At 43.7% G+C, this 13,058-nt stretch overlaps 1 protein-coding gene across 7 annotated transcripts in view; it reads right to left on the reverse strand.

The window, feature by feature from the left end:
• The window catches only part of LOC129708142 (myosin-16), a 151,327-nt gene that overhangs the window by 35,351 nt on the left and 102,918 nt on the right, over positions 1-13,058 (reverse strand). For all 7 annotated transcript variants that reach the window (XR_008725295.1, XR_008725296.1, XM_055653717.1 and 4 more), the window contains 4 exons: positions 11,725-11,781; positions 4,911-4,997; positions 4,400-4,645; positions 2,449-2,566 (listed from right to left, as the gene is read on the reverse strand). Coding sequence is in view for 5 of the 7 variants with exons in the window: in XM_055653717.1 (XP_055509692.1) it covers positions 2,449-2,566; positions 4,400-4,645; positions 4,911-4,997; positions 11,725-11,781 (508 nt within the window). In the remaining 2 variants the exon portion in view is untranslated. The remainder of the gene's footprint in view (positions 1-2,448; positions 2,567-4,399; positions 4,646-4,910; positions 4,998-11,724; positions 11,782-13,058) is intronic.

The following is a 13,058-nucleotide window of genomic DNA, read 5'->3' on the forward strand; positions in this document are numbered from 1 at the left end:
AGGCTCGAACAATAGCTCTACCAGCTGTGCCACTGTGCCGTCCATTTCATATTACCCAAATCATAATCAAAAGAATGTGAATTTAGCCGTACACTTCCCCTGGTATTTTCAGGACTTTGGTTGGCCTTTACTACTCCAATTCCCTCCATTTTTAAACCTTCTCTCATGCTTCACCTTCCTTTCGTTATCTTAGCTCTTCACACATTCTTCTGTCGTTTCTATTTCCCCACTCTTTCTGTCTGAAGAAGGGTCTCGACCCAAAACGTCACCCATTCCTTCTCTCCAGAGATGCTGCCTGTCCCGCTGAGTTACTCCAGCATTCTGTGTCCATCTCCACTCTTTCAGATCATTTGAACAGCTTTCAATGAAATTAATTAGGATGCAATCAGAAGCCTCCACGTGGTGTATCAGGGGCAATGCTGACGACAGAAACTGTACCACAGTGACTGACTGAAGTAGCCAATTGTGCAACCACTGACCGTCAACCGTCACTGACCGACCTGGAAAGACGTGATGTGGAAGATGTCCGGACACGAGGAAGAAGAAGAAGAATTAAATGAATTGTTGATACTTCAGTTCATGAATTCTATTTCCATTGTTAGTGTTTCATCTCTCTCTCCACTTCATATTTTCTCCCACTAACCTCATTAAATTGAACACATCCAACTATTGTTTTCAGTTCTGACAACAGGTACGTCTCAGCACATTAAATATTTGATTGTTCTTATGTCTGACAGTGTGTTTCCAATACAACAGAGGCAAGAACAACTGCAGTGCATCACTGTTATCCAGGTGGAACCCATCAAACATTGGACATGGAACCAAGTGCAACCAACATGTGCGTGGGTGTGATTTATAAATGATGACAGAGGAACTTAAAATTATTAAAATTGTTCCCCAAAGCAAAACGTATCATTGCATGCTGCTGTTGTTGTTGTTGGGCCAGGGCTGAGACTCAGTAGCAAATTTATGGCCAGGCCAAGAGAGATGGAGCCAAGAGCCAATGCCAAAAGAAACAATACCAACTCCAATTATTTTAGGCCAGGATTTAGCGAAGGACAAGCCGAGGAAATGGGCAGCAAAGCAACATAGGAAGCTGGCAAAATCCCAATGACCATTTGGAAGTTGTTAGATTAAAATAAAGATGCAAGCAATCAGATTCACATCGGGATGGGAGATTGCAACCTTCACGTGGTCCGTCCTGTTTCGACGAATGCAATCAACCCGGCGTGCACAATCAAATAGAACAAGTTGTCCGACAACTTTAGGCTGTGCACGCCATACACAAGAAGAAGAAGAAGATTCACATCCAATTCACCCACTCTCTCCTTACTCTTGTGAAACAAAGGGAGCACCAGGTATCGCTTCGACAAACCAGCAAGCTTCTTTTGGTCATTGGAGAAAGAGGGTATAGGTTTTACTTGTGAAGATCAGTAGTGATGTGTTTCCATGTCCATTGATCTGTTATGTCGATACAAAAATGAATTTGATTATATTTGTCATGTGGTGTACAAAAGTATGGAATTCTGCTGACAGTGCTGATTCAATGATATTTCTTACATTGGAATTATTGTTATAGCCACAGGGCCATTCATAGGTGTATAGGGTCAGTCTCATACAGCATGGAAACAGGCCATTCAGCCCACCAAGTCTATGGCCAGTGGGCACCCATTTGAATGAATCTCATCTCCTTGCACTTGGCTGTAGTCTTCAATACCTGGGCCATTCAAGTCTAGATATTTCCAAGATGTTGTCAGCCACTCTTTCAGGTACCAAAGTTACCGCTCTCTCAGTGGAACATTTAAATTACTTAATTTCAAAAAAGGTTTAGTGTACACAAATTAAATATTTCTGCAGTAATGTTCAGTCATTTTTAGTTACACCCATAGATTTAAAAATGTGCAAGCTTTTCATAATAAATCGACTTTTGGCTGTGTGAATGAAACGGAACTTAAATGTATCAAGAAAACCTATTAAAAAAGAAAAATATAAAAAAGAAAAATATTATGCTGCCAAAGAATATACTGGCTGGTAAGCACGTTATATTTTTGATCCTAAGAATTTTATTGAGAACCTGAGTTATGAGCCAAAGTAGAAACTCCACCTCAAATTGTTAACAGGCTTCAAATGTGCACAAAAACACAAATAGATTGTTCACACACAGGGCAGTGGGTGTATGGAACAAGCTACCAGAGGAAGTGTTTGAGGCAGGTATCATAACATGATTTAAGGGGTATTTGGACAGATACTTGGAAACAAAAGGTTTAGGGGGATCTGGCTCAAATGTCGGCAGAAGGGAATAGAGTAGATGGGCGTCCTGGTGAATGGACAGGTTGGGCTGAAGCCTGTTTCCATGCTGTATGCATTATGATTTACCACCAACTTGCCCTTTGAATAGGGTCTACTCAAAGAACTGTGGCTCCACTGTAACAAACCCTTCTTCCTCACCTGCCAGTCTGGTTTTTCCGAGACTCTGTTCAGTGAGTGACCGCTGCAAATCCTCATTTCGGGAAGTGGCTTCCAGCAGCAGATCTTCCAGCTTTCGAATCTGTGCATCACTGGCCATCTGCACACAGAAGGACATTACAAAGCTTTAGGGACTGCCTGGATTCTGTGCTCCTCAGTGACCAATACACAACAAATATGACTTTTGAGAGAGCTATTAAAGAGAAAGCACTTACGTTGCGAATTCTAGTGAATGTTTTCACTATGATTAAGCATAGATGCACCAAGGGGAATGATCTTCCAGACATTGGTTGGGCGGCATTTGGAGCATTAAGTGTAGTTCTGGTCATTCCATTACAGGACATGCAGGTCCACAAAAAGGTGGATAACCCGATTAAGATGGTAAAAGGGTATAGAATACTAGAGCAGGCAGTATGCAAATTAGACTGCAACTGTACTGTGTGCAGGTCTGGTTACCACCACTTAAGCAGGATGTGAATGTGTTACAGAATATGCTCTCCAAGCTAGAAAATTATACATACAGTGGAAGATGAACCAGATGATGTATTTTTTGGAACAAAGATAAAGGATTTAATTGATGTACAGTGAACCCTCATTATAACGGGCCAGTGTAGGTAGACACAAAATGCCGGAGTAACTCAGCGGGACAGGCAGCATCTCTGGAGAGAAGGAATGGGTGACGTTTTGGGGTTGAGACCCTTCTTCAGACTGATGTCGGGGGAGTGGGCGGGACAGAGATCGAATGTAGTCGGAGAACGTTCTATATCCGTCCCAAGGACTCCTCTGACATCAATCGGGTCTCGACCCGAAACATCACCAATTTCTTCTCTCCAGTGATGCTGCCTGTCCCGTTGAGTTACTCCAGCATTCTGTGTCTACCGGAGGTCAATAGTGTCTGTTATTGTCATTTGCCTCAATCTCACAGTGGGCAGGCAGTGTCTTTCCTCACTCAGCTATGTGGGACAACCCTGGCACACAAGGCCAAACGTTGACTGCCCTGCCATGCAACCCTGGGCACCAAAATGTTCACTTGACCCTGGGCACCAAAAGACCAAAGGCTAATGTTACATCTGGAGCACATTCAAAGCATAGATCACCAGCAGAAGAACTAATGCTGCTTCACAAGACATCTTTAAATAGATCCTGTCTAACAGCGAATCCCATTTTCAGCTTGTTTAAGGCAACGTTTCAGCCTGAAACGTTGCCTACTTCCTTCACTCCATAGATGCTGCTGCACCCGCTGAGTTTCTCCAGCATTTTTGTGTACCTTCGATTTTCAGCTTATTGGCTATGCTCTTTCCAAAAAGACAATTATTTCCAAAATGGAAATACTTTTAAACTGATGATCATCAATAACTAAGGCATTAAATATTCCACCAATTTTCAAAATAGTGACCATAAAACATGGCGCAAAACAAAAAGTGTTGCCTTAACTCAACGGGCAGGCAGCATCGCTGGTGGACATGGATAAGTGACGTTTCAGGTTGGGTCCCTCCACACTAACTGTAGTAGGGAGGAGAAAGTTGGGAAAGAGGTGGAGACAAGGTCTGGTAAGTAATAGGTGGATACAGGTGAGGAGGGTTTGATTGGTGTCAAACAGGTGTAAGATTGGGAGAGAAGCGGAATGAAGTGTGAGAGTGGAGGAGGGAAGTAGGTGGAACGGGACAGGTAGAAGGTGGGAGGGAACAGAGGGAAGGGGAAAGGAGATGGGATATTGGGAGAAATTGGTGTGCACTTGGGTGGGGCACAGGGAAGAGATGGGGGTAAAATGGGAGAGGGGGAGAGAGAGATGTTACCAAAACTTGGGGAATTCAATGTTTATATCACCTGTCCATGTCCTCCAGAGATGCTGTCTGATTCGCTGGGTTATTATTATTTTGCTCAGGATAGCTGCGTCTACAGTTGAGGTAGTATCTCCATCTCGCCAGCATACCTTGCTTTTCTGCAGACTGTCGATGGTGAGGCTGAAGTTGTCCAGCTCCAGTTTCATGTTTTGCTTCTCTTTCTCTGCTTTGACGCGCAGCCTCTGTAGGTTCTCGTACTGCTCGGTGATCTCCACCACCGTGTCCCCGTGCTTCTTGCGCAGAGTGGCGGCCGTGGTCTCCGACTGCTGAGTGGCCTCCTCCAACTCACGCCGGAGACGCTGCAGTTCCGACTCGCGTTTCTTGTTCATCTCAATCTCCAGGGGGAAGGTGTTAAAACAAGACAATGAACAGCGAGGAAATCACGTCTTGGCCTTGATCCATCAGTTGATTCAGAAGATGGAGTGTACAAGCAATGGCCAGTAAATAAATCTACACTAACGTGTTCACCCTGTCTCTGCCCAAGATGGATAATCCTTCCTTCCCATTGCATCTGGGAAAGATTAATTTCACGACAGAATTAAACCAAATTCAGCAATAGTTAATAAAGAGCAAGGAAAGAAAACCAACTCTTGTTCTAACCTGGGATGCAGTGACTCCACCCGCCTCCTCCAGTCTGTCGGTGAGGTCCTCCAGCTCCCTGGTTAGATCAGCTCGCTGCTTCTCCACCTGTGCACGAGAGAATGTACCCCAGGTCATTGCTACAACGTTCAGCTCATTGCCATATTTCTTTGGTGAACTCTTGTGCACAAACTATCATTTGCTCTAACATTATGATCCAAAAAGAGGCAGAGCTGGTAGTGAGGCTGCCCCAAGTGTGTTTCATATGTGACCTCTGGTGCTGTGTGTGTGTGTGTGTGTGTGTGTGTGTGTGTGTGTGTGTGTGTGTGTGTGTGTGTGTGTGTGTGTGTGTGTGTGTGTGTGTGTGTGTGTGTGTGTGTGTGTGTGTGTGTGTGTGTGTGTGTCTGTGTGCATGTATCTGTGTGTGTACGTGTCTGATGTCTGTGTGTGCATGAGCGTATGTGTGTCCGTGTGTGTGTGTCTGTGTGTGTGTGTCCATGTGTGTCTGTGTGTCCGTGTGTGTGTGAAGGGGGGTGTGTATGTCCGTATGTGCATGTCCATGTGTATGTGTCGGTGGGTGTGTCCGTGTGTGTGTGTCTGTGTGTGTGTGTGTGTGTCCATGTGTGTCTGTGTGCCTGTGTGTGTGTGAACGTGTGTGTGTATGTCTGTATGTGCATGTCCATGTGTGTGTGTGTGGGTGTGTGTGTGTGTGTGTGTGTGTGTGTGTGTGTGTGTGTGTGTGTGTCTGTGTGTGTCCATGTGTCTGTGTGTGACTGTGTGCGTATGTCCGTGTGTATGTATGTCCATGTGTGTGTGAGCATGTCTGTATGTCTGTGTGTGCATAAGCGTATGTGTGTCTGTGTGTGTGTGTGTCCATGTGCCCGTGTGTGTGTGAACGTGTGTGTGAATGTCCGTATGTGCATGTCCATGTGTATGTGTCGGTGGGTGTGTCTGTGTGTGTGTGTATGTGGAGTTTATACATCCCCCTATAGTTTTCTACAGGTAATGTGAGCTTCACTCTCATCCTAAAGACACATAAGTCCGTAGGTTTTGATTGTCCACTGTAATTTGCCTTATGTGTGTAGAATTGTATGTGTGTTGGGGGGTGGAAGTGAGAAGTGTTGATGTTATCATAGGTACAATAAAATAGAAAGAGTGGAGTACATGAGGATGAGGGGTAATCTTTGCCCAGTCTCTTGCCCAGAGTTGGGGAATGGAGAGTAATCCCACAGCACAGAGGGCAGCAGATAGTTGGAAGAAGGGTCTTGACCCATTCATAGAAACATAGAAACATAGAAATTAGGTGCAGGAGTAGGCCATTCGGCTCTTCGAGCCTGCACCGACATTCAATATGATCATGGCTGATCATCCATCTCAGTATCCCGTACCTGCCTTCTCTCCATACACCCTGATCCCCTTAGCCACAAGGGCCACATCTAACTCCCTCTTAAATATAGCCAATGAACTGGCCTCTTCATCTTCTTCAGAGATGCTGTCTGACCCGCTGAGTTACTCCAGCTCTTTGTGTCTATCTTTGGTTAAACCAGCATCTGCAGTTCCTTTCTACATATCGTACAGGTTGTCAACCTACACAGTCTGAAGAAGGGTCTCGATCCGAAACGTCACCCATTCCTTCGATCCATAGATGCTGCCACACCCGCTGAGTTTCTCCAGCATTTTTGTCTACCTCAGATAATTGATTGTACATGTATTTGTGCTGTTGTTGAGTTTAATATGCTGTGGGTATGTTCCCCTCAAACTTCACCCCCCATTTGCGTTACCTATTTGAAATACAGGAGAGATATGCCTTCAATCTAAACTAAGAACGTTTTGAAGGTCTGCCTGAGAGTTGGTAGCACTCATGTCTCTGAAACTAACACTAACTTGGGGTTAAATCCCATTTCAGAGATTACACTGCTGAAGAAAATGCAGAGGCCTGGGGGACCAGCGAGAAACGCAAGATCAAATCCATTGCAGCAGCCGATGAATCGAATTTCAGCTAATTGAATCAATTGCAGTATTTTTTCAGAAAAAGCTTCAGTAGTTTAGTTTAGTTTTAGTTTGGAGATACAACGCAGAAACAGGCCCTTCAGCCCACCGGGTCCACTTCGACCAGTGATCTCTGTACATTAACATTATCCTACACACACATTACATTAACACCAAGCCAATTAACCAAGCCGAGACACAGAGACAAGGGTAAGGTGTGAAAATAGATGAGAATCAAGGAAAATGCAGAATAGATTATTGTTAGTTCGTAGAAGGTGACAATGAAGCATTCTGAGATAACATTTAAACAGGGTGACAGTCAGACTGGTCACAGAACTAGGAAGGGGGAGGGATGAAGAGAGATGGAACACAAGTTAGGGAAATCAATATTCATACTGCTGGGGTGTAAGCTGCCCCAGTGAAAAATAAGGTGCTGTTCCTCCAATTTGCTCAACTAACAAACATTTCCTATTGTATGGAAATTAAAAAGGCAAGAACCGTCAGCATGCTTCAGATAAACTCTGGCAATCACTTCCCAAATTGCTCAATGAATAACTTAAATAATCTACAGGATTAGTTTTTTTAAGAGCTAGTTCATATATAGGTAGCTGTTTTTTTGCAGACAGAGTTATTTATTGTAAGTATATCTCGTTAGATAGTTAGATAATGCTTTGGCATTGGTCTTGGTTTTCTTAGTTAAGCCTTTATCCTGGAGTTATAGCACAAGTACTTTGTGTTTGAATTGCAGCTAAAAAACATTGCATACTTGGAGCAAGGCTCTGCAAGGATATTAGACAAGTAATGCGCAGGTAATTTGCAATTTACGGTGAAATTTTGCTATTTAAATTGACGATAAGACACAAAATGCCGGAGTAACTCAGCGGGACAGGCAGCATCTCTGGAGAAAAGGAATAGGTGACATTTCAGGTCGAGACCCTTTGTCATAATGAAGAATGTCTGAATGGCCTGTTCCATTTCTCCAGTGATGCTGTCTGACCCGCTGAATTACTCCAGCTTTTTGTGTCTATCTTTGGTTTAAACCAGCATCGGGAGTTCCTTCCTACACTATTTAAATCGACAATGGATTGACATGCTCAGTCAATTTAAATACGTCATCTTGTTGAAGCACTTGGCGTGGCAGAAAGTTAGTAATACTGTTCCCAGTATCTTCCATAGGCAAGTGGACTTTGGAACATTTTTTTTCAAAATATAGGTTACATGGGAATGTGTTTATCTGCTCAAAACTTCAGTCACATTTTAATAACTGATGTTTATTTTTGTTTTTAGTTTAGAGGTACAGAGCGGAAACAGGCCCTTCGGCCCACAGGGTTTGTGCCGACCAGCGACCCCCACATAGTAGCACACTATCCAACACATACTAGGGACAATTTTTACATTTACCAAGCCAATTTACCTACATACCTGTACGTCTTTGACATGTGGGAGGAAACCGAAGATCCCGGAGAAAACCCACGCGGTCACGAGGAGAATGTACAACCTCCGTACAGACAAGCTCCCGTAGTCGGGACGGAACCCGGGACTCCGGCGCTGCAAGCGCTGTAAGGCAGCGACTCTACCGCTGCCCAGACCGTGAGGACTGACGGAGATTTTCTTTCTTCTATGAGAGTCTCTCATTAGAAGTACAACCAATATATCATAGGTAGTTTCTCCACTGTCGAACCCTGCATTATCTCACTTCAACACACGACAGAAGATTTAAAAAAAAACACTTGCACACTGACAAACTGAACAATGCGAAAGTAGATTGGTTTTTAGCCCCAAGGTCTGGATAATGATACCTTTTCAAGTAGCACGACAGGTGATATATTCCTTCCGTTTCTGCCCAAACCTACCTCGGAGAGTCAATCTGTCAGAGGCACTGATTGATTGTAATAATTAAAGTGTGGAATGTACTGGAGATGCCACCCAGCAGAAATCAAAGACACTGGGGCTGACATAAGTCAGCCAGGAATCCATTCCCAATTATTCTCCACTTGTGGAGCAAAATTAAAATACACTTGGTCTTTTACTTATCAACGACATTTCAATCTGCTCATCTGCACATTGAATTAAACATTAAAACTGAACCCTGTTGCATGAATCAAAATCTGAATAAGGAATTAACATTCCAACTACAAGATCAGTTTATATTATATAAAGTAGTTATTTAGTGCCTTTCTCCAAGCACTAATTACAGAGACCAAGTAAATTCAGTGCCCTAAATTCACTGAACTAGTTTGGTAACAGAGGTCAGACACCAGCAGGTAGGCTTGGAGATACAAGCATATTCAAGTCTCTCAAATGGACTGCAATACTGCCCTGTACAAACCTCAGCAGGAGTCCACAAATATGATATAGAGTCATAGAGTGATACAGTGTGGAAACAGGCACTTTGGCCTAACTTGCCCACACCAGCCAACATGTCCCGGCTACGCTCGTCCCTGCATTTGGTCCATATCCCTACAAACTTCTCCTATCCATGTACCTGTCTAATTTTCTTAAATGTTGGGATAGTCCCTGCCTCAACTACCTCCTCTGGCAGCTTGTTCCATGCACCTACCACCCTTTGTGTGTAAAGGTCACCCCTCAGATTCCTATTAAATATTTTCCCCTCACCTTGAGCCTATGTCAAACCATCAAAGGGATTTATTGTTCGCTGCCTCAAAAAGGCAGCCAGCATCATTAGAGGCCCATCCTGGCCACACACTCCTTTCACCACTGCCATCGGGGAGAAGGTACAGGAGCCTGAAAACTGTAATGTGCAAGTTGAGGAACAGCTTCTTCCCTACAGCCATCAGGCTATGAAACACTTCAACTTCAAATAAGCTCTGAACTACAATAGACTATTATTATCATTATTGCACTTCTATTGTTAGTTTTTGTATATATATATATATATATATATATGTGTGTGTGTGTGTGTGTGTGTGTGTGTGTGTGTGTGTGTGTGTGTGTGTGTGTGTGTGTGTGTGTGTGTACACTTGTGAGTATGTGTATATATACACACACTGAGCTTTTTGTTCTTGCTCTCGTTTATTATATTGTTTAGTGTATTATGTTTACATATTCCATTGTGCTGCTACAAGTAAGAATTTCATTGTTCTATCTGGGACATATGACAATAAAACACTCTTGAATATTGATGTCCACTGGTCCTTGATTCCCCAACTCTGGGCAAGAGATTCTGTGCATCTTCCAGATCTATTCCTCTCATGATTTTACACCTCTATATGATCACTGTATGAACTACAAACAGAAGCTTCTAGAAGGTCACTTGACCTCAGTCACGAAGCACAGGCCATCTCGCCAGCTTGTACTCCTGGCCTCAAGAGGCGCTGGCATTTACATTTCATTTACATCACAATCACCCTTCATCCTCCTGGGCCACTTACTGCGGGCAAGATATCAGCCGCTTCCAGTACTCTTCCATGTACAAGCAAGTGCAGGCTGTCCCCGGGTCAAATCACACAACGTATGGACACTACTCAATATGAACAAGCTTGCATAATATTATTAAATTTACATTGATTCCTACAAACAGCTGAACCAATTTAACATGTAATGCAGCTAGTCTTCCTCCAGAGTTACGTGACTGAAAGTTCCATGGCAATAATAATTGAATGGTCCTAGAAGGGGGAGTCACGGTGGCGTACGGCAGCAACTCTACCGCTGTGCCACCGTGCCACGCCAGTCCTGTGCAATTACACAAGAACATAAGAGGATTGGAGCAGGATAAGGCCACCTGCTACCTCAAGCCTGTCCCGTCTTTTAATATGATCAAGGCTCAGCCTATTTAAGAGGGAACTGCAGATGCTGGAGAATCGAAGGTTACACAAAAAAACTGGAGAAACTCAGTGGGTGCAGCAGCATCTATGGAGCGAAGGAAATAGGCAACGTTTCGGGCCGAAACCCTTCGGTTTCGGCCCGAAACGTTGCCTATTTCCTTCGCTCCATAGATGCTGCTGCACCCGCTGAGTTTCTCCAGTTTTTTTGTGTAAGGCTCAGCCTGTGTTGGCTCCCCATATTGCTCAATTCTACAATCTTTTAACAAATCTATGCACCTCACTTTAAATACTCCTGATAAATTAGCCTCCACAACTCTTTAGGGATTGAGAATTATAGAGACGCACTCTTTGGTTTCAAAACACTAGCCTGTTGTCCTGTAATTATCTTTTTAATTAGTTCAACTCATCAGGGAACCATCAGAGAAGTTTGCATTAATGTGCCACAAACAATTATCCTTTACTCTTTCTTTCTAAGACTTTTAACCCAGATCTTCCCTTCCTCCAAAAGAACCCTGGAAGCCAAGAACCAACAAACCATTTGGCCGTCAACCCTTAGACGTGGCTTGGTGCAAAGTTAATAACACTTGTAAAATGCCTTGGATTATTTTGTAGCATTAAAAGGAATTAGCAAAACGCACATTATTTTAATCTCGATAAGTTGTTGATGGTTGTTTATTTGGAGGGGGCAGGGCCCCAGTCCTGCTCCAGTCATAGAAACATAGACATAGAAAATAGGTGCAGGAGTAGGCCATTCGGCCCTTCGAGCCATTCGATATGATCATGGCCTCTTGCATTCTTGTGTAACTACGCAGGACTGGGGCGTACAGACAGACCTTTCACTGTCATTTTACAACATTTATTCTCATTAATTGCAATATTTTCAAGGGAACCTAGGGATATGGGGAAAAAGCAGGAACCTGCTACTGATTTTGGATGATCAGCCATGATCATATTGAATGGCGGTACTGGCTCGACGGGCCGAATGACCTACTGCTGCACCTATTTTATATGTTTCTGATAACAAAAAGTTAAAGCGCTATCCAAGTCCTATGAACACATACCTTGGCTCTCATAGCTCGCTCTGCATCCAGCTCCTCCTCCAGTTCCTCAACCCGGACCTGTACAATAAATGAGGACAGAGAAAACCATTAGTGCATTCTGTACTGAGACTGGATACACAGCAACATTTCCCAATGTTTTTGCTGTGAATTCTGCCCCATTCTTCCCTCGCCTCCCAAAACCATTAATATCCGTGATGGTTCCTAAGCAAACAGTCTAGCCACATCAATATTTGTTGCAGTGTTAGTTACAGCACAGAACGTCACAGGAGATCTTTTTTTCCCAGTGGCGATCAAACTGTACGACCCTCCCCCCCCCCCCCCCCCCCCCCCCCCCCCCCCCCATTTGCCAGAGCCAAGCTCTCTGCAAATGCTTACTTCCAAATCCACAACTGGGTCAAGAAAGTGAGAAACATCTTTAAGGTAAAAACAATGAGCTTTCAAATTACTTTTAAAATATAATTACATGTAAATGGTGGATTAACTTTGAATTTTTTTGTGTGTCAAGCTCAAAATATGAGCAACTGCACCTTGAACAAAGCCTCCTGCTATTTGGACCAACCACAAACTATTTTTGCAAAGATTCAAGTTAAAAATCATGTAATTCAAATTCAGACATTGCAACAGAACGGCCCAAAGAGCAGTGAACATTCACGTTTTAACTCATTATCATTGGACAATGTGGTACATCATTTTAAACGTTATATTTGCATGTATGTGCACACACAGAGTCACATGATGCACACATGAGGTGTAGCAACAGCGGGGCACAGCAGCACAGCGGTAGAATTACTGCCTCGCAGCACCAGAGACCCCGGTTCTATTCCGACTACGGGTGGTCTCTGTGTGGAGTTTGTATGTTCTCCTTGTGACTACGTGACTTTTCTCCAGGTTCTCCAGATTTCCCCCAAGATGTGCAGGTTTGTAGGTTAAACGGCTTCAGTAAATAGCCCTAGGTCTTGTCCAGCGTTGTAAATCTGGATTGCTGTACGCGGAAATCTTTCCTGCCCCGCCTGTTGGCAACATTCCTTCACTTTAATACTAATGCTCAGGCATGAACACCTGCACTCAGTGTCACAGTCTGCAATCAGTTCTGCCCCATCAAGTCAGCACAAATCAGCCACCGAAAATTGTTTCATCGATTGCCAGCCAGCCGGCGAGGCAGAGGCTGAGGAGACACTGTACTTAGCTGCTGGTGGTGGAATGTAAATTGCACAGAATCCCCCCTCACATTCTCCACTCTCTGTAAAGGAATAATGCATTCTAGAGTAAAGATGACTTCTTTCCTGAATATAAAGGTGAATGGATAGTGAACTCTGGATCTACATTTGAAGCAG

This window comes from Leucoraja erinacea, chromosome 23 (assembly GCF_028641065.1).
Source record: "Leucoraja erinacea ecotype New England chromosome 23, Leri_hhj_1, whole genome shotgun sequence".
Taxonomy (NCBI): Eukaryota; Metazoa; Chordata; class Chondrichthyes; order Rajiformes; family Rajidae; genus Leucoraja; species Leucoraja erinaceus.